At 45.8% G+C, this 24,000-nt stretch overlaps 2 protein-coding genes across 2 annotated transcripts; both read left to right on the top strand.

The window, feature by feature from the left end:
* Positions 1–418: 418 nt before the first annotated feature.
* Positions 419–7,192, top strand: plp2b (proteolipid protein 2b). The gene is made up of 5 exons (XM_037480326.2): positions 419–849; positions 4,339–4,494; positions 4,604–4,702; positions 5,924–6,020; positions 6,118–7,192. The coding sequence occupies exons 1-5, from the start codon at positions 751–753 to the stop codon at positions 6,129–6,131; spliced, it is 465 nt and encodes a 154-aa protein (XP_037336223.2). The 5' UTR covers positions 419–750; the 3' UTR covers positions 6,132–7,192.
* A 945-nt stretch (positions 7,193–8,137) lies between these two features.
* On the top strand, positions 8,138–23,350 carry prickle3 (prickle homolog 3). The gene is made up of 11 exons (XM_037480682.2): positions 8,138–8,451; positions 12,930–13,012; positions 18,632–18,815; positions 18,994–19,107; positions 19,702–19,839; positions 20,446–20,649; positions 21,011–21,197; positions 21,463–21,801; positions 21,897–22,181; positions 22,271–22,636; positions 22,717–23,350. Exons 1-11 carry the CDS (start codon positions 8,410–8,412, stop codon positions 23,094–23,096), a joined length of 2,322 nt encoding a protein of 773 aa, XP_037336579.2. The 5' UTR covers positions 8,138–8,409; the 3' UTR covers positions 23,097–23,350.
* The last annotated feature ends 650 nt before the right edge of the window (positions 23,351–24,000 follow it).

Below are 24,000 nucleotides of genomic sequence, written 5' to 3'. Positions count from 1 at the left end.
TTAGTGGTAGTGGCATAGCAAAAAATAGATATTTAGATATTCCTGTAGTTGGCCTATATATTCCTGGTTTGTTTGACTCAGGCCTTATATTTGTCGCGTACTGAATACTAAACCACAACCTGATTTACGGTTGACCACCTTAAATTAAGACAGGATGCTTTCACTGACTATTAGCAATGTCACTACTCTAAGTTAGTTTCAAGGTAAATATACCTGGATAAAGAAATATCGGTTCCTTCATTAAAAGGAAAGACTCCTAAATGTTATTGTATTGTACTAAGAGCACACACTCATTCAATGCAATAACAAAAAAAATGTGACATTTTCTTTCATATTGACCCGTTGCAACAGGTCTTTCTTATTTTTACGAGAGTCCCCTGAACGCAGCACTGCTGAACTCGCGCGGTGCCACAGTATCAACTGCAGCTCCTCCCAAGGAAAAAAGTGAAAGCCAACGCCCCGCCGTCGGCTCCTCGGCCCCGGGGCCCTCCCTCCCTCCCTCCCTCCCCGCTCACACCGAGCAACACCCTCTTCGGGACTGAGCGTCAACTAGGACGTTTTTCCACGGGGAAGTTGATTCGTCCGAGTGCAAAAGGAGCGAAAAAAGCAACTAGCTAACGGTCAACGGGAGAAGCGCGAGGCACACACGGAATATTTATTTTCTCACTTTAGTTGTTTCGTCCGTTAACCCTCTATCCGTGAAACACAGGGTTCTGTGTAATTGACAAGTTTAGTTAACTTAGTTACAGAATGGCGGATACAACAGCGTCCAGCGCCGGTGGCAACTGCTTGGAGAAGCTGAAAAATTACGTGAAGACCCCGAAGGGGTTCATCCTCTCAGCGGAGATAGTAAGTCCACTGACCTGCGCACTAAGGCGACATGTCGCGTTTAGCCCACACGACCTGCTTATGATAATCATGTCTTGTAAGAATGCGTAGCTAGCACGTCGTAAATTCACCTATTTCAATGTAGACTTCGTGTCTGTTATTGATCGCGCTCGCCATTCTGCTGGATAGAATGAAAATAGCCGTTTTTTGTCACCAATGCTTCGGTATTTAGTTAAGGCAGTGGTCTTCTCGTTAGGGGAGGGTAAGCACGTGGTCCCGGGGGAGGGGGGTGAGGGAGCAGAGGTCAACGTCAGGGGTTTCCACCTGTTGAGTGTGCGTCACAGTTTTTTCTCGTTTGACACCAACGAGCCAGATTCGGAGGTTTTTTTTGTAAATGCAACGTTAGTCTGCGCACTACGTGCGGGCAGGTAGCCTTAATATGGTCACAAGAAAATGCAATTTTATTATTATTCCTGCAAGTATAAAATACTCATAACGTGCATATCTGGCCTTTGTTGAGGTGATTACTTATTTACACCCATAGTGGTGGCAACATCAGAGCAAGGCTTGAATCCTAATAACAAGTTAGGAGTTATGTTTCAAGAGTTCCTCTTCCTGTCAAGATACAACCACTTCCTGTCAAGAGGACCTATATATGTACTTTCCTTGATGTTTTCACATCATTGCCTCTTGATTTGCATTTCCCAGCGGTGTACTCTGTTGAAAGATGGCTCGCTTAAATTCTGTATGTAATTTATTCATTCAAGTAGTTTTTTTTTTCTAATATTTCATCAGATTCTCACCATGCACAGGCCACAACGTATTATTGTTTTTCCCTCGGTAGCTTTCAATGTTTTTGTCCATCTGTGTTTTAGAAGCGAGGTTCTGCTCTCATAACTCATTGGGCACACTTTAACTCAGGCAATCAGACGTTCAGTGGTCCACCCACTGTAAAGTCTTTTTTCTTTTTCTTTTTCAGAAGTAATGGAAATTCCAGTCTGTGTGTGAAGGGAATAAAGAATGTGTGAATTTTTTTAGCACACATCCTTTGTTGTGACGTGCACCAATGGTCTCCCACTTCAGTGGAAAAACTCAGTAGTTTGTTGTATCACACATAAGTCACACATGTTTTTACTGGAGGCCGGTAAACTTTAAAGGAAGTCATCAGTGATTGTGGATGTCTGAAATAGCTGACCGTGCAGGGAGAGGCCCCTGGGAGTGAAACAGGACGACAACTCGTTACTGCTTGTTATGTTCCTTCTATTTGGAAATGGGGTATCTGACCACAGCAGCCAGGTTTGAGTCCTCCAGTTGATTGAAAATCTAAAGGAATTAATCGACTCTGTAAATTGTGACGGCAAGGTCGTCATGGTAGTTTAAATGACCTTTTGGATATTTTACTGCAGCCTTGAACATGTTGGAAGCTGCGGAACAGCATAATGGCCACAGTTACACACCCATGTAAAGTCTGTTAGTTTGTCATGCAGCGCGGTGAAGCCAGTAGCGATAAGTCCGGATGAGTCATGCAATGAGCTAATGTTTTACCCTGCTTTTTAATCTTATGAATATGAAGTGGTCACATTCTCTTATGACCTTAAAATAGTTTTTTTAGGTGATCTCCTTTTTTGAAGAATGTCTTAATAAAAAGGCAGTAAAGTAGGCAGAAGCATTACAGTTGGAATATATGCCTCCATTTCATGATGAGTAAAGAAAGCGGTGGAACGAAGCATTTTCCTTTTTTTTTCTCTCTGAAGTAAGCTAAAGAAAGTGCAAGGGGAAAAAACCCTGCTAAATGTAAGTAAGTGACTTCCCCAGCAACCGTTGCTGTTTGGTGTGACTCGGTAGCTCTCGGCTCCAATGTTGCTGCTGACTATAATTAGCCGAGCGCTCACAGTTTTTAAGAGAGCAGCTCATCATGCTGATTGTGAACAGCTCTGTGGACACCACAATGGTGTCAACATCTCGCAGCCTTTCTTGTTGAGAAGGACTCTTGTTGCAGTGGGTGTTTCCCTGTGCGAAGGCCTCTTCAGTGGCCGCTGCCCTCAGAGCAGTCGCCTCTGGATCGCATAAGGCCGCTTTTGTGTAGGGCCTTGGCCGCCCAGCTGCTCTACAGAGGCAGCCTGTGCCGGTCTCCAGAACACATGCACCAGTGATGCACGTAGCTGGCTGCGTGTTTGTGTAACGGGTGAGGGGAGGGGATGGGAGGGGAGGGGAAGCCTTAGTGACAGATGTAGGGCTTGTGTTGCTTACGTCATGTGTGTATCATTTAGACTGAAGTGATTTGAAACTGGCCCTTGAGGGTTCGGTGGCTAAAAATAAAACATTGTATTTTAATATACACTATAGTCAGAGTCTGATTCATGAAATAAACATTTTATATTTCACATGATTATTTGAAAATGTCTCCACACCAGGTTATTTAATTAAGAAGATTTGAGGTTGTCTTTGTGTCGTGTTGATACAATATGCGCAGGGTAAGAGGAGTACAAATAAGAATTAAAATAAGCAATGTAAATTATACTATTGAAAAGTATTCTATAGTTGTGATGTACCAAAAATGTAATAGTCCCAGTCCATCAAATGTGAAAGTATTCATTGCTTTTATTTGCATTCATTTAATGTTTTGGGGGTTATGGACATTACTTCGGACACATGTTGCATAGAAGGAAAAATAATAAATGTAATACAATCAGAAGATAATGTGTTCGTGGCAGCTCTTCTCTATTATTGAACACTGTTTGGGTGGCCCTGTCCTTTTTCCAGTATGTCAAACTGTCACATTTGTAAAGCGACGTCAGATAAAATGCTTATTCTATGATGTACAAAAGTACAATAGACTTGATGCTGTCTGGAAGTTTCGATTGTTCGACTCACACCGGCCTAATGACGTGATCTGTTAACTTTCTAAAATGTCCTCTCCTTCACGGCTGTCATATGTCCATGTTGTCTGAAAGCATCTACCCACACGGTTTGACAGCACCAAACAAAAGCTGTATTGGAAACAAACAGGCAGATACTGGTTGAGGGCGGCAGGCTGCCCGCCTCGGTTTATGACTTCTGCACGTTGGCAGCATTTCAGTGGAATGGGCCGAGAAGAATGCCCGCTGACTTCTTTCTCCTCTCGTATGGGGGGAAAAATAAGCTCTTGATGGAACAAATGCGTGCTGGTAATCTAAAGATGAGAGCAGCATGTGGTAGACAGACTGACTGAGTGCATTATTGTCCGTCCAGTGGTCTCACTGTGCAGTGTTATTATGTGGATGTTGAATTGTAAACTAACTGGAGTAAATGAAACAACACGGGCCTTTTATCAGAGAGATTCAGTGTCAGACCGACTTTGAGTGGACCGGGATCTTTTTCAGCATTCAGATGATTTATCAAAGTATGACAGGAGAGGAATTTGGGCATTTGTTTGCTTTTCTGGCATAACCATACAGTACTGTGGGATATCTACTCCCTTCTCCAAATCATTAATCCCCAAGCACTCTCTTTCCCCTCCATCACTCTTAGCTGCTCAGTTTCATCATCATCATCTGCTACGGCGCGTCCCACACTGGCGGCTACTCCTCCGTGGCCATCTGCGAGATGATCTTCGCCATGATCTTCTTCGGCATCTTCATGATGGAGATGGACAAGCAGTTCCTATTGGTCAACTGGCTGTGGAGCGTGAGTCCTCTACGTGTCTTTACTGTCCCACACCAATCACACACACTCAGTGACGCAGACGCCATTGCACAACCCAACGTCTCATTCTCGTCTTCCCTCTTTTGTGCAGGATCTTTTCCGTGCTGGTATCGGTGCGGTCCTTTATTTGATCGTCTCTCTGATCAACGTGATTGGAGGGGCCGGGGACGGCGCTCGTATTGCTGGGGGGGTGAGTCAAGCTGCCGTAAAAACGAATGTCCAACGGTTCATGTTTACTGCTGGTTCTGACAATCATTAACTACTATCAGTGAATCTGTTTTATTGTATGTGTGGAAACTCATGGTAGATGTTTAGAGGGTTTTTGATGTGTTTTAACGAACGCAAAAAGTTCCACGGTCACTGAGCCACGATTGAGTAATATGAACATCTGAAATCATATCTCATGCTTCCTTCCTGTTTGAGTCCAGTAAAGACCGCGACCCTTTTTCACAATGTCGGTCAAACCGAGTCCAGGGGTGCTTTTTAGGTCCATTCCGTTCAGAGACTTGTCCTCACCTTGTTGTGGTAGACATTTTGCAAACGTGCTTTTGAGTTTGAGTTCATCATAGCTGGAAAAAAGGCTGCATTTTAGGCTGAGCACCACGGCATCCATTTAGAGTGCAGCCAGTAATTCTATTATTAATGCAATAAGTCATTACATGAGCTTCATTGGAAATGAAATGGAGCCAAAATTTCACACAAAAAGAAACTCGGGGGGCAGTGTTAATTATGGCTGCTATTTTAGTTTTAGTCTTTTAGATAAAAATGCTTGTCATTTTAATCCTTCTTAGTTTTAGTCACATTTGATAGCCATTATTAAGATCCCTTTCTTCCCTTCTATGGCCCAGGGACCCCATGTGTTGTGTCTGCAACTGCATAATAGTCTAGCTTGCAGTACTTAGGTTGTCCATTAGATATCCCTCCTAGGATAGGTCTATAGCAGGGGGGGGTGCGCCAAACGCTGGCTGCCGTCACCAGAAAACGGAGCAGCCAGGTCCGCATGAACATCTCTGCTGGCCGACCAGCCCCGAGCTGTTAGACGGGTCTTCATCCCCACCACATCCGTCTCTGGAGTTCTGCGGCTTTAGCCCGCTAACAGTTAGCTGATGCAACTGTTGTTAGGTGCATGCAAGGGGGGGAAAAATATTTAACTGCTTGTCAAATATAAGTAACTAAGTAAGTCAAGCCGAAAATGACATGTGCTCCAAAAAGATGTGAAACAATTGTCAAAAGCTCCTGTCATTCTGTGGTTTAAATTTCACAAGTATTTCCCCCACCACCAACTTCCTCTTAGCTTAAGCAAACCCAGCCCGCCTGATTCTTATGCCTGGTCATTTGCTTGTGACATATATAAATACTAGAGTTAATGTTTACTGCGAAGTAATATTACTGTGATCCTGATCCTTTTCAGGTATTTGGTTTGATTGCTGGTCTGGTGTTCGCATATGACACCTACACCATCTACTTGGAAGTCAAGAGCACCAGGCAGCACGCAGCAGCTTCCACCGGTGAGTGCCACAGATATATTTACCTGATTAATACAGCATAAAACATGCTCTATATGACAACAACTTGCCAACGTCTGACATTTTTGTTTTGATACAGATGACAGAGTTTAAACACTCCGTGACACGTGCGCTGCTGCCAAGAACGCAGCAGAGCAACAAGATGAAGTTGTTTAGAAGTTAACGGAAGAGTTGATCACAAAGGACGATGGACAGATCACACTTTAATCCATGCCACTGTACGGTGAGAACAGGAGGGGTCGATGAGGAGCACGACGTAGCACATCTGTACCTGCACGTCGAGACACAATATTGTCTGCAACAAAGAATTTCCCTCACAAACCTCAATGTACCACTGATTTAAAAAGGGAAAATAGTAAATAATGGTCAAGCAGCTTGTCTAACACAAATGTCTGCTGTTTAATGGACTGTTGGTAACTGTGTCATTTGGAATTTAGAAGTAACTGACACTTGGATGGGGTGGCTAAGGACTTGTTTTAACATCGTAAAAGGTTCTTCTTGAGTGTTTTCTGTATTTCCTGAGGGATTCCTCCGCTTTGCAAACACTTCGTTCTCCGTTATTTATCAGTGCCCTTTGGAACCATGTGTCACGGTGCCTTAGACCCTCATTTAAATTAACCAGTTCCTTGATCTTCTCTTGAAGCCTAAACATTCAGCTTGTCTTCTGTCAGTGGTCCGCAATCTTTGGACTGTTTTGTGCTAATTAGAGTTGAATCTGCATTATTGGAGACGTTAGATGTCCACTAACCATCAGCAGCAAATATCTTATTTTAATTACAATTACTGTATCCTCTTCCAGTTTCTTTTACCTAATTTAATTTTGCTCAGGTGGTTTCTTTTCTTACATATGAAATACATTTTAAAGGTGCAGATTATATTTACATCATTTTACACTGTCCGCAAATGGGGTCCAGTTTCTTTGGTACATGTTTTATTTTGATGACGTAAAGAGAAATCACATCATTTGAAATTTAGGAAGTAAACGTTCCAATTTTGACATGTTCTATAACTGTTTCATGCCATTTGGTGATTATTTGTCCAAGTAAAAGGTTGCCTTATTTTTTTTAACATGCTTTACAAGAGTCTGTGGTGCAATTTCATATTTCAAAGTAGCCTTGCTTTTGGAAATAAAAGCCATTGTTACTACAAAGAAATTATTTTTTTCTTCAAGTTTACTCATCTTACATTTTGACCGTGATGTTTAACAAAGGTCTTTATCCAACGAGAACGTAATTGACGGATATATTTGGGCTGGAACTTGTCTTCTCTCAGATGACCACTAGATGGAACAAGACACCTCTGAATTCAATTGCTAAATCAAAGTTCTCTCTCTCCCATTGGTTGACCGTTTTTGATTCAGTCAAACTAACAAAAACATCCACATAGTTGTTTGCTCCAGTATCTCATCGCCTGCAGATATAATTAGTAAGTCTTTACCCACTTGTACTTGCCCGGTTCTCTAATCTCATTGGAAATGTTTCTGTTCCAGACACTTATGCATGCTGTACCGCTCTCCTTTTTTTGAGATTATATTGCGTTTAAGGAAATCCTTTCCAATGGAGGTTTTGCTGTCATTCAGTTGCAATAATCATACAAACCCCATGTACACATGTCCTTTTAAAGACCAACTGTGGAACGATAACCCGTTGTTTGGGGCTGGTTCGCCATGTCAACGCTGCTGTACTGACAAGAGTTTATGGATAACGTTCCTCCCGAAAACGCCTGTGACATTTTTATTTTGGAATACATATTAAGCTGACTCCTATGCTCTGCCGTTCTCCAGTGTCTTTAAGATGGATAAAGACTTAACATGGTATCAAATTATAGGAGGGGTTTTGAGTAGGGGAAGAAGTGTGTGTATGTAGTTCTTGTAGTCTAGGTGAAGCAAGATCAGGCCTTGGGACAGCTGGCTACCTATGTTCAGGTTTCTGAGCAGGGGAGCTGAGGAAGAGTCAAGATACCCAGCTGCTGACAGAATGGCCCCAGCCCTTCATGATAAAAGGGCCTACGTTATCAATCAGAGAATATATACATTGTAAGTAAACATTATCACCTGGAAAACATTTGTATGCGTATTTGATACAAAGGTATACATCCATTTGATTTTTAGCTTGGGTCGGCTCAAGAAATGTCGAAAATAGATGTTGAGAAGTATTTTACTCTGAAAGATCAGCCGGAAATGGTCCTTTCACTTAGGCTAGCTTGTTGGTTGCCGAAGTAGCTAAGGCCGAAGGAGGAGTCCGGGGCAGTCTGAGGGGGAACATCATGTAGTTTGTTCAATACAGACTGTAACTGAAAATATCTACACCTCTACACCCGGTGGTTTATTCATTTGGAATCACAATCGTGTCGTTAACATCCAACCGACATCATGTTCACGCGCGGGTCTAAAAAGCGACGATCTAACCGCTCGGTAAGTGACCATTTTTTTCTGCTATTAACTAATGACTCCGCAAACTTATGGCACTCTCTTGCTAACCTCTTCTATCTACCAACTTCTTTGGACACAAAAGTATACTTTAGGATACTTTTCGCCGTAGTAGTTAGACTTAAAATCAACCTGAAGGCTGTCCGAGTGCAGCACTGAAAACGGCTCGAGCGGAACTTTGTCCACCTCCACCTGGACGTCGTGTTGGTGGCCTGCACGTTTTTGCTCCGGTAATGACGAGAATGTTCCGCTCCTTCCCAACACTTACAATAAGACGTATTGTGTCTTTCATTACATTACAACTATGTGCCGGAAAGTTCGATTTTTTTTTTTTAGTCGTTTCGGGCGCCCCAGGTCGGAGTCAGGAGGGGTCCGATGACGTCACAGCGTCTCACCTGAGCAGGTTACTGTAACCTGAACGTGTTTATTACCTTTTGTGAGGTTTTCATTACAACAACCATTGATAGTTAGTTGATGTGCTAGCGGGAGTCCTGCTTAAAGCCCACACGGTCTGCTTACTAACCAAATGAAGCTTGTTTTCGGACCAGACTTAACAGCTGTGTGGCCCAGAAACATCTGGCTCTGTAGCACACTTGGATTTAATCCAGACAGTGTGAATCCAACTCACACACCACTTGCTGTAGAAAATATATATATATATATATATATATATATAGTACTAGTATTGGCAAACCAGACCATAATACAAGCCTTTTAAGCCTCTTTTAAGCTTAATTTATAAAGCTGTATGAACAAGTATTAGTATTTAACAGCGGTGGAGGAGGTATTCAGATATTTTACCTGGATAAAAGTAGTAGTACAGCATCGTGCAGAAGTATTACAAATTCAAAATGTTACTTTATTGTACCTTGTCTTAAAATACTTTACGTCAGGGCTTTAACGCCTGTGAAAACAGTCAAATATTAATGAATAGCATCAATATTTAATGCTCTAACACCCAATTACATCGCCCCTTCGAAAAGGGAGTTTGGAATCATATTTCAACACTGATGTCAAGTGCAAATTGTACCTTAAACACTTTTGTATGATACATGTATTGAGTCTAAACTTTTTTTGACAAGAATTTCTTTTGGATTAATGGGATATTCATCCTGCAGTTGCGCTGCAAATATGGAATATAATTTTAAATAAATATAATTATTATCGTACGGCTGAAATAATAACTTCTTGTCAACACCACATCACGTATCATCGTTTAAAAACTTTTATTGAATTTGATTCTGCTAAAAATGAAGCAATTCAGTTCAAAGCATATACAACAAATATTTCAACAGCACCACGTATTTTTTGCTATACTGCAAATTAAACAATGAAACAAGATTTGTATATAGAAGACTTTGTATACTTTTTGGAGTCCAAGACCAAAGCGACATTGGGCTCCATGTGAAGAGGAGGATCTTTTCTTCGTGGTGTCTCAGGTAAAATAATTATCCGTTAAACGACCTGTTGTGAAATTGAGCCGTGTCAGGCAGCTGCTATCGTGAAGGTGTAGAGGTGTTCTATCACTCATAAAATAGATTTCTAATTAAAGGAGCAGTGTCACAACCGTCTGGCCACCTTAAAACAAAAAACTCCGATGCACTGTCTGACCCGACGAGTGACTCTCGTAAAACCCCCAGTCGTTAAACATTGTTTTTCTGAGGCAGCCCCGAATGCAGCGGCTGTTTGATCCCGGCCGGTGAGGAGAGGGGCTTCTAAGCTGCTACGGCCCCCGACCTCTGACCTCTTCTGCTAATGGTTAACCCCTCACAACATTGAAGAGAGGAGCCAAACTTGTATTACAATCCCCGCTCCTACACTGACACTCACATTTATTGTGTCCTAACCACCTCATTTGGGGTTCATCTATTCTCTCGTAGTGAATGTCGGTAAAAAGCCACCGATGGACACACGGGTTTCGGCTTTCCGTTCCCTGGTTACTTGGTGGCGGCCTCGAGCAGACCGCAGGGCGGCGTGAGATCAAACCGCGCCGGCCCACTTAGCGAACGCGAGGGGAGCTGATAATGGAAAAGTCTGACGCCGCCATAAGTGCGAGCATGTGAGCCGGTGTGATTGTTTTATTTACCTTACCCACGCTCGGGTTCAGAAGAAACTTCCATCACGCCCTTCACTCGCAGCACAATAGACAAAATCTTTGCTGTTGTCCTTGTGTCCTCGACGTGTAGCTCACGTGTCGGTGCGACACCTTTTTAGGGAATGTACCAGCAGCTGGTTAAGGCTAATGTTTAAAGCTGCAAGGTTGTTATTTCTGTTGCCGTCAAAACAGCCATTAAGGAATGTTATATATATCGATATATTTATCAATTTCATTTCATTTCCCTTTGTGCACACAGGTGAATTCATCCAACGCAGAGCTCGACCACCATGGCAGGTTTGAGGTCGTTCATACTCGGTCACCTCGGCCTAATCCCGTGTAGGCCGAGGCAGGGATAGTAATCGAGGGCGCTGCCTTCAGCGAAGTGATGAGGATAGATACCTGATGCCTAATGCGCCGAGCTTTACTGCAGCTCTGTGAGAGACCAGCTGAGCCACAGCCTGGATTTTTATTTTTTGGAATTCCTTAAAAAAGTGCAGAAGAACCAACACTATTAATGCATTAAATACAGGAAAGTTTGGATTGTACAGATGGATTTTATATGACCTCGTTTTAAAGTGTACGACTGCATTTTAGGCTTTTTTCAGAATTTCTACTCCTTAACTTTCATTATGCCGCGTTTTACCGGTGCCTAACTTTAAACTTTAGAGTTTTAGAATCAGTCAGGCTGAGTTTGATCTAATGTTGGCAAACCCTCACAAGAGGTGTTCCATCTCCGATTAAGAGATTCATCTCTGGTGGCCAGAGGTGGCCACATCTGTTTTCGGTTAATTAGTGATATGAACTTGCCAATCAAGATTTATTTGTAATAATCTATTTAGTGACTATAGTCTTTACTATAAAAATGATCACAGAGGGCAAAGAGTGCAGAAAATGACGAGAAAAACATGAAGATATATATATATATATATATTTATATATATCGTTATTGCATGGAAAGTTATTATAGCTTTCCTTGGTCCCTAAAGTATAAACGCTTGCTGTTACTCCCCCCATCCAGTCGTCATGTCAAAATGACAGCTACTGCATGAGGAAATAACATCTGAAAGGTCCAGTCACCCAGAAATCATCCGTACGCTTGAATTAGCTCATCTTGTCACCTTTCGTACCTGGGCCTGTTGACGACGTTTCTTAATCCACAAGTTCAGGAAACCGTCATCTTGGCAAATGGCCTCATATCTCAATCCTGGAAAACAAGTACTCGCATTAAATATTTTTGAATAGCGCTTAAAGACTGTTTTAGAGATCAAAAGTACAGCAAAGGGAACTGCTGATTGCTCCCAGTTGATGATTTTCTCAGTGCGGAAACCACCCGAAGCCATCAGTGGGATGAGCATACTCTAATAACGCATTAAGAACGGTGCACGGCTTCATGTGAGGCCTTGTGGTTGGAGAGGGCACGGCTGAGCAGGTACACACAGGTACACCCGACCCGGCTGTATCACATATCTGCCTTTTTATTGCCGTGCTCGTTAAACTGTGCCGGCGCCTGGGTGTATTCTGCATCTCAGCGTTTGACTCCAATCCCAAAATACAAGCAGCAACCTCAAAATCAGCACTATGTTCCCTTTCATTTTCAAATCTCGACAGCAGCAGCAAATATGGAGTCTTGCTCTTTTTCCCTTTTCACCAAATGTTGGAATGGAAAACAAAAGCACCAAAGAATCCTGATGTTTTTTTAATTTTTTCCATCCTGACTTTAATCTCTTCAGAATGTAGCAAAACATATAATAAAGAGGTGAAAATGTTCTGTGTCAACAGTAAGCACAGAAGATAAGAAGTGCTGTAGAATAAAGTCACCGGGGGAAAAGAAAGTGTAGACCAAGTGACTACATGGGGAGGGAAAAGGTGCAGCTCTCATCCTGTGTCCGCTTCCTTCCTCTCATCGCTAGAAAGAGGCCTGTTCCTACACACACACACACACACACACACACACACACACACACGCGCATTGGAAAACAAGTTGGCCATGAGGCCGTTGGTTTAGTCGTCACACTGCTGAGCGTGCACTTTAGAGACTGTAGGCCCATCGTTACACGCTATACCCCTTAAACTCTGGATGGGGCTGCAGCTCACTTTGACGACTGATAAAGCAAAAAAGGGTTTGTTTAGTTGCAGAATTCTGGATGGATGGATTTTTGTGTCTTCCAAGTGTCACTGGTTCACATCTCTGCCGGTTCCCGCTGAGACCGACGTGGCGATGTGGCATTGTGATGAACACGCGCCACCGAGTAACGCGCGGGAAATCTGCAAGAGCGGCCCAACGTTCACCCCCCAAAACGGGGCCGCTCCGAGCCGGGGCCTCCACGGTGTGAGCTGAAGTTTGTGTCTTGTTTTTGTTCTTCAGCAGGATGAAGAGGACCCGGACCGAGGGCAGCCCTGTATGCGCTGTGGGGATCAGTGCCCCGGCTTCCGCGTCCACGGCTGGAGGTATGTCTCAGTGTCTCAGTGTCTCAGTGTCTCAGTGTCTCGATGTCTCGGTGTCTCGATGTCTCGATGTCTCAGTGTCTCGATGTCTCGGTGTCTCGATGTCTCGGTGTCTCGATGTCTCGATGTCTCGGTGTCTCGAGCACCTTTTGGCTCCTCAGGAAATGTTTTTCTCCCTCTGTGTAATCACCTTTTGTAGAGCTGCGCGCTCCCCTGTTTCGCTTGGGATGTTGCGTAACTCCTTATAATAATAAGCTACTTAGAAGGGAGGGGGGGGGGGTCAAAACATTTTTTTTTCAGGCTGTTAAACGTGAAAGATGTAATAGGATTACAACTCTAACGCCACTTTGTTTTAAGCTAAACATTTAAAAGAATCTTGCTTTTTGACACTTTTTACATTCTTCATCACAGCAGCTATGTGATGGATGTGTAAGAATAGACGTCAGGAGTGAAACTGTGTGTGTGTGTGTGTGTGTGTGTGTGTGTGTGTGTGTGTGTGCGTGTGCATGCATACGTCCATTAACATCGCCTCGACGCATATCAGCTTATCGGCGTTCTGTGTGCACACTGAGTGCAGATACACATTAAAAGACAACCGGCCCGCGGCCCCGTCGGGTCGCCACATGCCGTCCCGCAGAGCCGATAAAGAATCAGAGCCTCGGGGGGGGGGGGTCACGAGTGCCGTTAAGCTCCGGCAATTGCCACCGGAGCAGCTGCCTTCAGTCGGCGTTGACTTCATCTTCCTGGGGATAAACAGAAGGTCCACAGAGCAGAGTCCGGCCTGCGACGTGTGCAGAGCTCCGCGGCGGCGAAAGCGCAGCAAGCGTTCCTCCCGTGGCGAAGCCGGTCGATGGCGCGCTTTCTTGACTCCAGTGTGCACAAGTTCAGCTGGAACTGCTCAGCCGAAAGGACAAACGTTATCGTCCATATTGTGTTTTGGGCCGTTAGAATAGTTTCTGCAGTCTCTCTGAGTCTCTGCAGCAAACGGGAGCTTTTAATTATTTCAAATGTAGGCACCAGACAATTGAAATTTCGACCTACATACTGCACGTCTTACACCTTTCCACTCCCCCCCCCCTCTCTCCCTCTCTCTCTGTCCTTCAGTCCGTTTGAGAATCTCCAGCTGGTTTGGTCTCTTGGTTACTCTAATCCTGACCATCGCACTAATAAGATTAGGCCTCGCTGCTGTGATAGAAGCCCTCCGGACCACTTCATAACCGCCCTCTGTCTCCCCCGCTGTCTCTCGGCCGCGTTCCCTCTTTTTAAATTGGGACATTTCTATGCGTAGTGTCAAAATCTTCGACGATTAACAATGGTCCTGATGAGTCCCTGCTCAAAGCAGCGTAGAGGAAGCAAAGAGTCAAGTTCCATGTACGTGTCGCGTTTAGTGGATCCAGACTCACCGGATTTGACACACAGCTCGATCAGTGAAGAGGAAAAAACGGACCCCAGATGGTTGCTGCATCTGTGATGGAGAGATTTTTTTATATAGGCGCAGGAAGCGTGTTTCATGTAACCAAAAGACTGTAATTGTATCTTTTCGTTCAGGTCCCAGCTGAAGACAAAGGCTCAGATGTTGGGATGTAATCTTTAACAGGTGTGCTGCTCTCCACCTTTGGGTGGAAGCCCTCCGTGCGCATCCGCCTGTCCGCAGTGTCCCGCGTAGCGTTGCCTTCGGGGAGATGCGACGAAGAGAAACGTCCCGCTCGGGACGCGGAAAGAGATTAAAGATTGAGATTTATTGGGGGTCACTTTTTTGAGACCCGAGAGTCCCGAAGCTAATTGCATCTTCCTTAACAACCCATTTACCATCACACCTCCCTCTGATGGACGAGATGATCCCTCAGCTGCTAATGCTCGCCGAGAGGGGAAGTGATCCATCTTCATCCTGAGCCTTCTCAGGCACAGCCTAAACCGAGGTGGGGGGGGGGGGGGCAGATGCAGATGGTGCGTCTGCGAATTGAGTTACTTTTGACCCGCGGGTCCCCGCCACGCTTCAAAAGTGTTCAAAGTGTTCCTCGCTGTCTGGGTTGCCACGCAGCGATTACTCAGTCACTAATTAGTGGGACAAGGCCCATCTGTGTCCTAAAATCAGATCTAAGGAGGCCTTCACTTTGCCTCCCGCAGTGGGTTAGAAATGATTACAGAAGCACCCATTTGCAGCTGTGGATTATCTGCTTTTAATGACTGTATACTGACTTACAACATGTGTGGATATCCCAACAAACAGGGTCGAGATTCGCTGGTTGAAAGGAAGTTGTTCTAAAAACGGCTGAGAGTTCACTCACAATCATTTATAAGATTAGTTATGAATTATTTTGACTGAGCATCAGTCCAAGAAGAACTTATATTCAGTTTATAATCTGGCAAATAAAATAGTTCCTATTTTATTTGTCTGTTGACTGATAAATGAACCGACCATCTATTGCTGCTCTTCCTCGTGGCGATCACTACTAAAGCGTTGATCATTTGTTACTATAAAAATCCCAAAAGCCACGTGGAAAAAAAGAAAAATAGATTAAAACAAGAGACCCGAAGCCGATGAGCCGGATGAGCCACAGCGCTGTGTGTGTCGTGACTCTGCTGAGGGCCGAAAGTCACGCCGTCTGCTCGCCGTTTCACCCGGAGACACTTTGTTGTCACGCGGTGCCCCCCCCCTCGCTCAGAATCTGCTCCACTTTCATTTCTATGATTAATAAACGCTGAGCATCTGCTGTGAATCAGTCGCAGCGCGTGGACTCGTCACATCTTCTGAGTGAGTTAATGGTCTTAATTGTGTTCTTGAGCTCAACATTCAAAGTAAACTTAAAAAAGGAGCGTTGTGTTTGGGGCCTTTTGTTTGAGGAGGAGGGTGGGACTCAGGATGGGGGGGGTGGGGACATTGAAAAGGGCCGAGCGGAGAGAGGAATGAAGCACATGGAGGGGAGCCCCCGAGCAGCAGCCGGCTCCCTCTGACGCCCCCCCGCCTGCAAACCTTCACGGAGCGGCGGGTCCGGATGTCGGCCGGGACTCATTTGTCGGGATTGCAGCAGGTAATGGACCAACGGTACTTCTCTGTCTGACGGGATTAGAGGGACCAGCAGCTCAAAACAGTCATTCAGTTGAGAGATGTGTGTGCGTGTGTGTGTGTGTGTTTGGGAGAAGATTCTTTGTGATTATACTTTGTTTAGTACACACATCTGTTCTGGTTTAGGACTTTGTGTGCAGTCGGTGTTGATGGTTGAGGATTAGATGGCATCTTCGTGGACGTCATGGACCGTCCTCCGTAGTTTACCTCATTAATGTGAAAAATAAAATTGAATAACAACGTTAGGGTGCAGCGATTACATTTTAGAGGTTGATTGCTGTTTTTTTTTTTTCTCACGGTTTGACTACCGTATTTTCGCGACTATACGGCGCACTGAATTACAAGGCGCACCTTCAATAAATCGCCAATTTTAGAACTATTTTCATATATAGAGCGCACCGGATCACAAGGCGCATAGAAGATACTGCAGTGAAACGTTTGACTGGGGCTGCGTTATGCATCCACTAGATCGGGCTGTGCTAAATCAAACGTTATTAAAAACTCTTCACTCCCATGGTAACGTTGTTCAAACGTTAATGTGGATATTAACAATATCACAGGCCTATTGTAGTGCCATTTTCACAGAGTACTAACTTTGAACACATTTTGGGGCAAACAAATATATTGAGGTTTTCAGAGAATCGACGTATTGTTTCGTCTCTAAATCTGACCGCAGTTTGGTGATTGAAACATTTACAGCTTGCGGTTCTCATTATCATGACGACCACAGAATAAGTTGTTGTGTTTTGCATTACATGTGCCTAGCTTACATTACATCAGAGGCTCGTGAGTCACATAATTGATCGGGACGGGGCTCGGCACATCAGGCCTGCGTGTCCTACTGCTGCTTTTAGGTTGACTGAAATCACGATTAAGAGAATAGGAAAATTAAGAGAAGTGTGTTTTTGAAGACAGTGATAAAGTCTATTATACTATAAAATATGCTTATTTGTAGCGCCTTCATTTTGGCTGTTGTATATTTAGCAGCATTTAAACTGCCCGTATATGGAAACTAAACTTCCCATCCTGTCATCATGTGGAGGCTGCTGGTTGGGGGGGGGGGGGGGGGGGGATGTACAGGGTGGGACGTGGTTTATCTGCCATCTGTCCCAGCGTGTGAGGGTCTGGCTGTGTCCTCCTACCTGCTCACATTGTCCATCACACACACGCACACAGTCAGATACGACTGGGGTCAGATTCCTGATGAGTTTAAGCTGACTTGCCGTGTTTACTATTATTGATGTTATGTTATATTTATGCACAGGCTTTGTGATCGTGGTCATATAAGGTCACATCGAAGCACTTCTATTTACTTTCTCTTCTATCGGAGGATACCTTGGGACGAACTGAAGTCAAGAGGAGAACTTGTGTGTGTGCGTTGTAGCTTTTCGGTCGAGTGCGGGGGGGGGGTCGGGGGATGTTGGGTGCCGGAATAAAGCAGCTTTGTGTCTTGTGAACTTGAGCCACAAGTGCCAGCTGGCAGGCTGTTATGCAACCGCAGCGGAGACGGAACGCACGCGGGGCCGCGCTTCGGCAGCCTGCGCGACATGCACCCCCCCCCCCCCTCCCCCCGGGTCAGCCAGCGGCGCTTTGCAACGACTCCCCGGGCAGGCGTGCACCATCTCCGCACGGATTGTCCCGAGGAGTCGGAGAGGACTCAGCGGGGTGTGACACGGGGGGGTTGAGTGAGGGGGGGGGATTACTGCTCCCGCCCCCCTCCTCCCTCTCTGCAGCGCCGCGGGATCGGCGGCCCGCGGCTTATGCCGCCGACCTCATTTCCGGGCCTGTTTGGCCGCGGCGTGTTGTCGGGACGCAGGAACCGCAGTGACAACCAGATCATTACTGATCATCACTGTCAATAACACTGTATCGTAGTGTAAAATCATCTGGAGACGGCGTTTTTCATTCACAGTGTGTGAAGGACTATTGTTTCTGTCACTTTTTGGCTGCAAGAAGTCTCCTTCACTCAAGACTTTGTGAGCCGCGCCATAATGTCTAAAGCAGGGTGTTGATAATCGACACGGTTAAGAGGTGGGAGTGTCTTTATGAAAGTTACAAGTCTACTTTTACAGCCCTGCTTTTCGGGTTTGTTGTTCCTACCTGATCTTCATCCTGCTTATTTCCGCAACCAATACGTTCATGTATTTTCTCTGCTTTGTCAAATGCATCTGAAAAACCAGGACAATGCTGAAAGAAAGAATGAATCGAACAAACGTGATCCTAAATGTGAAGCCCGGTGGGAAGAATTCAGCCAAACGACTTCTCTCCTTGAGGTAGATTTCTTTGTCAGATCACAGGTCAAGTGTCAGCGCTGCGTTTGGAAAGGCAGGAGAAATTCTGTCTGCTGCAGACTGACTAACATCAGGAAGAACATTACGTTTTTTACTTGTTGTGCTCGTTATAGAAGAAAAGACTTCCCCCCCCCCCCCCCCCCCCCAACATAAGAAACCTTCTTGGTTATCAATGCCACGCCGTTGAGAACCAGAAGCACCGGGGGAACCCGAGAAAAAAAGTCCCCAGTTGACGAAGCTCACGGCCGACCTTTGTCTCCACAGGAAGATCTGCGTCCACTGCAAGTGTGTGCGAGAGGAGCACGCCGTGCGCTCGGTGCCGGGCCAGCTGGAGAAGATGATGACGAAGCTGGTGTCGGACTTCCAGAGACACTCCATCTCCGACGACGACTCGGGCTGCGCCTCCGAGGAGTACGCGTGGGTCCCGCCCGGCCTCAAGCCCGAACAGGTAACGAGGGCAGGCGCACAGTCGGCAGCGATGGACGTGTTCGTACTCACGCGGCCGATTACGTAACGATGGGGGGGGGGGGGGGGGGGGGCATTTCTTTTAGGCCTGCGGTTGAATGAATTTCTCTCTGAATGAATAGACGGCTCCTTGTGCTCTTGGCGTGAACACACTCTTACAGGTGTACCAGTACTTCAGCTGCCTGCCGGAGGACAAGGTGCCGTACGTCAACAGTTCAGGGGAGCGGTACCGAATCAAACAACTGCTGCACCAGCTTCCAGCCCACGACAGCGAGGTGACAGCGCCGCCACTGTGGATGCTTCAGTCTCTCCGCCTCCTGGTGGGCTGACTGGTGGTATCACTCAGTGGAATCACAGTGCGATAATACCTCGTTGTTGTTATTATTGATTCAGAGCTTAATATTCAACGTCCACATCAAAAATGTTCAATTAAGAAATCATTCTAAGCCGCAGTCTCATTTTATGTTTCCACATTATTATTTTTTTCCTCTAATCAAACATTTTGGATTTGTTTCGCTATTTTAACCTATAAATCTGATTTGCATTGGTTTATTGTTATTTATTGAAGAATTTGGCGCATTTATATTCAGCTTTTATTCAAAATCATTTAAATACGCATGTACACAATGCAAAACAAATTTTGGATTATTCAAAAACACCCTCAGTGTTCCACTAATGCCCTTTCATAAATTATAAAGAAACTATTTCAAATAAAATGAGGCATCTCTAAAGGCATTTATAAAATAAATACTTTATACATTTTGCTAGAAAATACAAATAAGAATCCTGTCCTTGTGAACTTAAGAAATAAATGATGTTTAGAAACAATTTGCCCAATATGTCAACAACAATATGTGTGTTTCCTTTAGTCCCAATACTGTAACACTCTGGACGAGGAGGAGAAGAAGGAGTTGCGTTTGTTCAGTCAGCAGAGGAAACGAGAGAACTTGGGCCGAGGCGTCGTCAGACTCTTCCCAGTAACTATGACGGGAGCCATCTGCCAACAGGTAGAGCAACATTTTTATTTTATGGCTAGAAACAGACTCCCTCGCGGCGGCGACACAAAGCTCAGAGACGACAGTATCCTTATATCACTTTAGAGGAACATGCATCTTTTCTGTGAAGGTCCTATTGGTCTTGATAGTAAATTAAAGCAATTCACCTTTCCCTCTTTCTCTTTAGCGCTCTCTCTCGCTCACACACACACACACACACACACTTCTTTGCATCCTACTTCACTGTTCAGTCATGTAACGGCGCAATAGATGAAAGAAGAACATGATAATTTACAGCTGCTTTCTGAGTTAATACAGCACGCACTGAGGAATCTATTGCTTCAATCCACTAAATTCACCATCAACCCTCATTGAGCGTCCATGTAAAAGTTATTTCCTTTAATGCTGGCAAGTGAAAGCTTATTAAAGTCCATCAGGGCCATGCTGGAGAAAGTTCCGGTGCGAGTAGGTGCAGGCGTAGCTCAGGGGCCACAACGCTGATTTAATGACTACAGGGCTGCATGAGATGAGTGTCTGTGCAACCTGCTACGTTCACTATTCCTTTGAAGGTTGCATCTGACTCTCACCACGCCACCACCAAATCTGTTTCTCCTCCAGTGCGAGAAGCAGATCTGCGGCGGAGACATCGCGGTGTTTGCCAGTCGGGCGGAGCGGAGCACCTGTTGGCACCCTCAGTGTTTCCAGTGTGCCACCTGCAGCGAGCTGCTGGTCGATCTGATCTACTTCTTCCAGGAGGGGCAGATCTACTGCGGCCGGCACCACGCCGAGAGGCTGAAGCCGCGCTGCCAGGCCTGTGACGAGGTGACTGTTCTCACCCGGTGTTGACCAAAGAAGCATCGGAGATTCATCCTGGCCTGTGTGTGATCATGTGCCTTATCAGCGAGAAGTTGAGGGCTATTTGCAGGCTTTTCTGTTGTTCGCTGCTTGTTTGAAATGACTTCTCAATGTGATTTAAGAGATTAGTGGACATAGTCGACTAATGGATCTGCCACGACTGACCTACAAGAGTTCTGTAGACCCAGAGGATGACTAAGCCTTCAAAAGGGCGCCCTTTTTTTCCCTTACCCAAATCCTCAGCACTTACAGCTGATTGGTTTGCTTCTGCGCCCATGAAATCACCGTCTCCCTCTCCGTTTTTTTTGCTGTTGTGTCTCAATCCTAGATTATTCTGGCGGATGAATGTACCGAGGCAGAAGGAAGACACTGGCACATGAAGCACTTCTGCTGTTTTGAGTGCGAGGCGGCGCTGGGCGGTCAGCGTTACATCATGAGAGAGAGTCGACCGTACTGCTGCTCCTGCTACGAGTCCCAGTACGCAGAGCCCTGCGACACCTGCGGAGAACACATCGGTACCGAGTTACATCTAAAGGGACTCCTTTACTGGGGGTTTTATACACGTTGTCCACTATTTATTTGGTAACAGATGGCTTTATGTAGTGTTTGACTACATTCGTAACTACTCTTTTGAAGACATATAATCTGTTTGTACGTATCTACTCTTAATTGCCCAAGAAAAAGGAGATAATTCTGTCTTCAGATTATTAAAAAATCGAAAGAATCAAAGCTGCAGAACTTCTAATGACTGGTCATAATCATGAAATAACTTCCTCTAAGGTATCGATCAGGGCCAGATGACGTACGAGGGTCAGCACTGGCACGCCGTGGAGTCTTGTTTCTGCTGCGCCCGCTGCCACCTGCCTCTGCTGGGGCATCCCTTCCTCCCTCGAGGGGGGCTCATCTTCTGCTCCAGGCCCTGCTCGCTGGGCGAGGACCCCAACAACTCCGACTCCTGTGACTCGGCGCTGCAGAGCAAACCGCCGCAGCACAGACGCTGCGAGATGGCGAGGAAACAGCGGCGGCCACAGTGTGGCTCTCCCCTGCAGCCACTAGAGGGCCCCGACTCTCCTGTAGCTCCTGCGAAAGACTGCGTTCACTATGCAGTGGAGAACAGAGGTGATGATGCGACACTAGTGTCATACTTTGATGTTGATCTATTTTTATACCCTGTGAGGCTCCTCTCACCCGTCGACTTGTTCTGCTCCTCGCAGGTGTCAACTGCACTGCTCCAGTTCAAAATGGACTGCCTTCGCCCAGTGGTCAGCCTCATCCGAGAGGCTCCTACTCGCCTCTCCCCCACATCCATCTAGGAAACGGCCTGGGTCCGTCTTGGCCCAGCGACCTTCCGCACTACAGTCTGCTGCCGGGGAACTCTTCTGTCGGAGACCTTCAGTTAAAGGGAGAGATGAATGGAAATGCAACCGGCGTTAATTCAAGGGGAACCTCCACTAAAGACTGTAGGAACTGGGTGGAGAAGACAAATCAAGTGATGGAAGGTATCAAAATACAAACCAGTACCATTGTTCTTTAACTGTACAATCTCATCTCACTGTGTATTAACTACTACTTGATTTTCTCGCTGCAGTGTTTCTGCCACAGGAAAACTCGCCGCCTCTCCCGCCCAACAACCCGTCCGTCCTCCCACCTCCTCTGCCCCTCAAGTCTCGCGACCCGATGCCCCCGGACTCACCCCAGCCAAACCTCCCCCAACCACCGGAGGGGTCGTCCGCTTCTCCGCCCCCGCTGTCTCGCAGTGGCACAGCTCGGGTCAGCTTCAGAGAACCAATCAGCAGCAGCTACTCAGTTGAGGAGGACGAGGGGGAAGACGGGCCGGAGCTGCAGGAGGTGGAGGAGGACCAGCAGCAGCAGGAGGAGGAGGATGAGCTGGGGGGAGGTTTCGGGAGCAGGCTGCATCTCCAAAAGGGCATCCCGCCGCAGATGGATCTTCTGGGTGAGAAAGGGCTTCCAAAGAGATGAATGGGTATCGAGTTGTTTTTTGTTTTTCCTCATCACTCACATTTTCCCTTCCAGACGGATCCTCCTACCACCAGCGGAGTCCGCGGCGCGGGTGGAGCCGTTGTCACGTCTCCTCCGACCCTGCTCTCCACGCGGGGGCGGAGAGGCACCCCAGGCGCTCCTCGCTGACCCTGCAGCCGGGCCAGTGCAGACACGACGACCCTTGCTCCACTTGCTCTTCCTCCTCAGACTCTGAGGAAGAGGGCTTCTTCCTGGGACAGCCCATACCTCTGCCCCCACAGCTACGAAAGCAGCAACCCGAGGAGGGCAAAGACGGAGGGGGAGACGAGGAGAGGGAGGGGCAGAGAGACTGGGGACTGAGAGGCAGCATAAGGCGGAGAAGAGCTCACAGCCTCGGCGCAAAGGACAAAGATAAAAACTGTGCCATCTCCTAAGCCCCAACCTCAAATAACAGCGTTGCTATTTTCTAAATGATGGTGGACCAGAAGAACTCATTCATTCCAGTGTCCCGGACTGACTACTTACTAGAAAGCACAACAAGCCTCAAAGGTCACTAACTTTAACTCAACTGTATTTACGTTTGTTTGCCTTTTTGAGATGCTCTGTTGTAGAGAATGAATCCTGTGAGAAGTGATGAACGTGTTGTGATAATTGTTTGGTAAACGTCCAAATAAAGGACTCGGCGTTGCTTCGCAGTCTCTTTGAACACAAACTGCCGCAACGCTGAAGGGAAATGTTACTTCCCATCGCCATCATTTACATATGTAAATTCACAGTAGCACAAGTGGCCGCGAGAACCGCCGCCTCATTCCTCCAGCGCGGTTTACAAAATAAAATATTAACTATATCTTATTTTAACACTACTGTAACCATTCTATGTGCAATTTTTATATAGCTGTAATTTATTACAGGTATGAATACTTAATGGCCAGACAAACTGGTGGTTACATTTATTATATGGGTCCAAAATTAATACTGCAAACTTTATATACATTCATGTCTTTAACCACAAAAACACTTAAAAAGTCTATAAAGTCATATATTTTGATATATCTGGTGTAGGGTTCCGTTCTTTCTAGTTTTATCTCGGGTAAAGGGAAGGGATCATAACTTCCATTTCTGTTTCTCAGATTGTGTCAGACAATTTTCTTTTGATAATAAATATGTCTAAAGTCCTGGTCTTGCTGTGAACTTTAATCCACTCCTCACGCACACCGAAACCTTCAGCGTAGACCTTTGAACGGCTTGTCAGCAGATGCAGATGAGCTATGACTCCTTATCACCTCGCTGGCAGCAAAAGAAAACAATGGCAGCGTCACGTGACCACAAAGAGCCCCG

Source organism: Pungitius pungitius, chromosome 1 (assembly GCF_949316345.1).
Source record: "Pungitius pungitius chromosome 1, fPunPun2.1, whole genome shotgun sequence".
NCBI classification, from domain to species: Eukaryota; Metazoa; Chordata; class Actinopteri; order Perciformes; family Gasterosteidae; genus Pungitius; species Pungitius pungitius.
Note: the sequence above shows the minus strand (reverse complement) of the source record. Positions and strands in the feature narration are given on the sequence as shown.

Coding starts and splice junctions, on each gene's coding strand:
- plp2b (XM_037480326.2), top strand. CDS start 751: ATGGCGGATACAACAGCGTCCAGCGCCGGTGGCAACTGCTTGGAGAAG. Junction 850..4,338: donor TCATCCTCTCAGCGGAGATA/GTAAGTCCACTG, acceptor CATCACTCTTAG/CTGCTCAGTTTCATCATCAT. Junction 4,495..4,603: donor TGGTCAACTGGCTGTGGAGC/GTGAGTCCTCTA, acceptor TCTTTTGTGCAG/GATCTTTTCCGTGCTGGTAT.
- prickle3 (XM_037480682.2), top strand. CDS start 8,410: ATGTTCACGCGCGGGTCTAAAAAGCGACGATCTAACCGCTCG. Junction 21,802..21,896: donor CTATGCAGTGGAGAACAGAG/GTGATGATGCGA, acceptor TGCTCCTCGCAG/GTGTCAACTGCACTGCTCCA. Junction 22,182..22,270: donor GACAAATCAAGTGATGGAAG/GTATCAAAATAC, acceptor TTCTCGCTGCAG/TGTTTCTGCCACAGGAAAAC.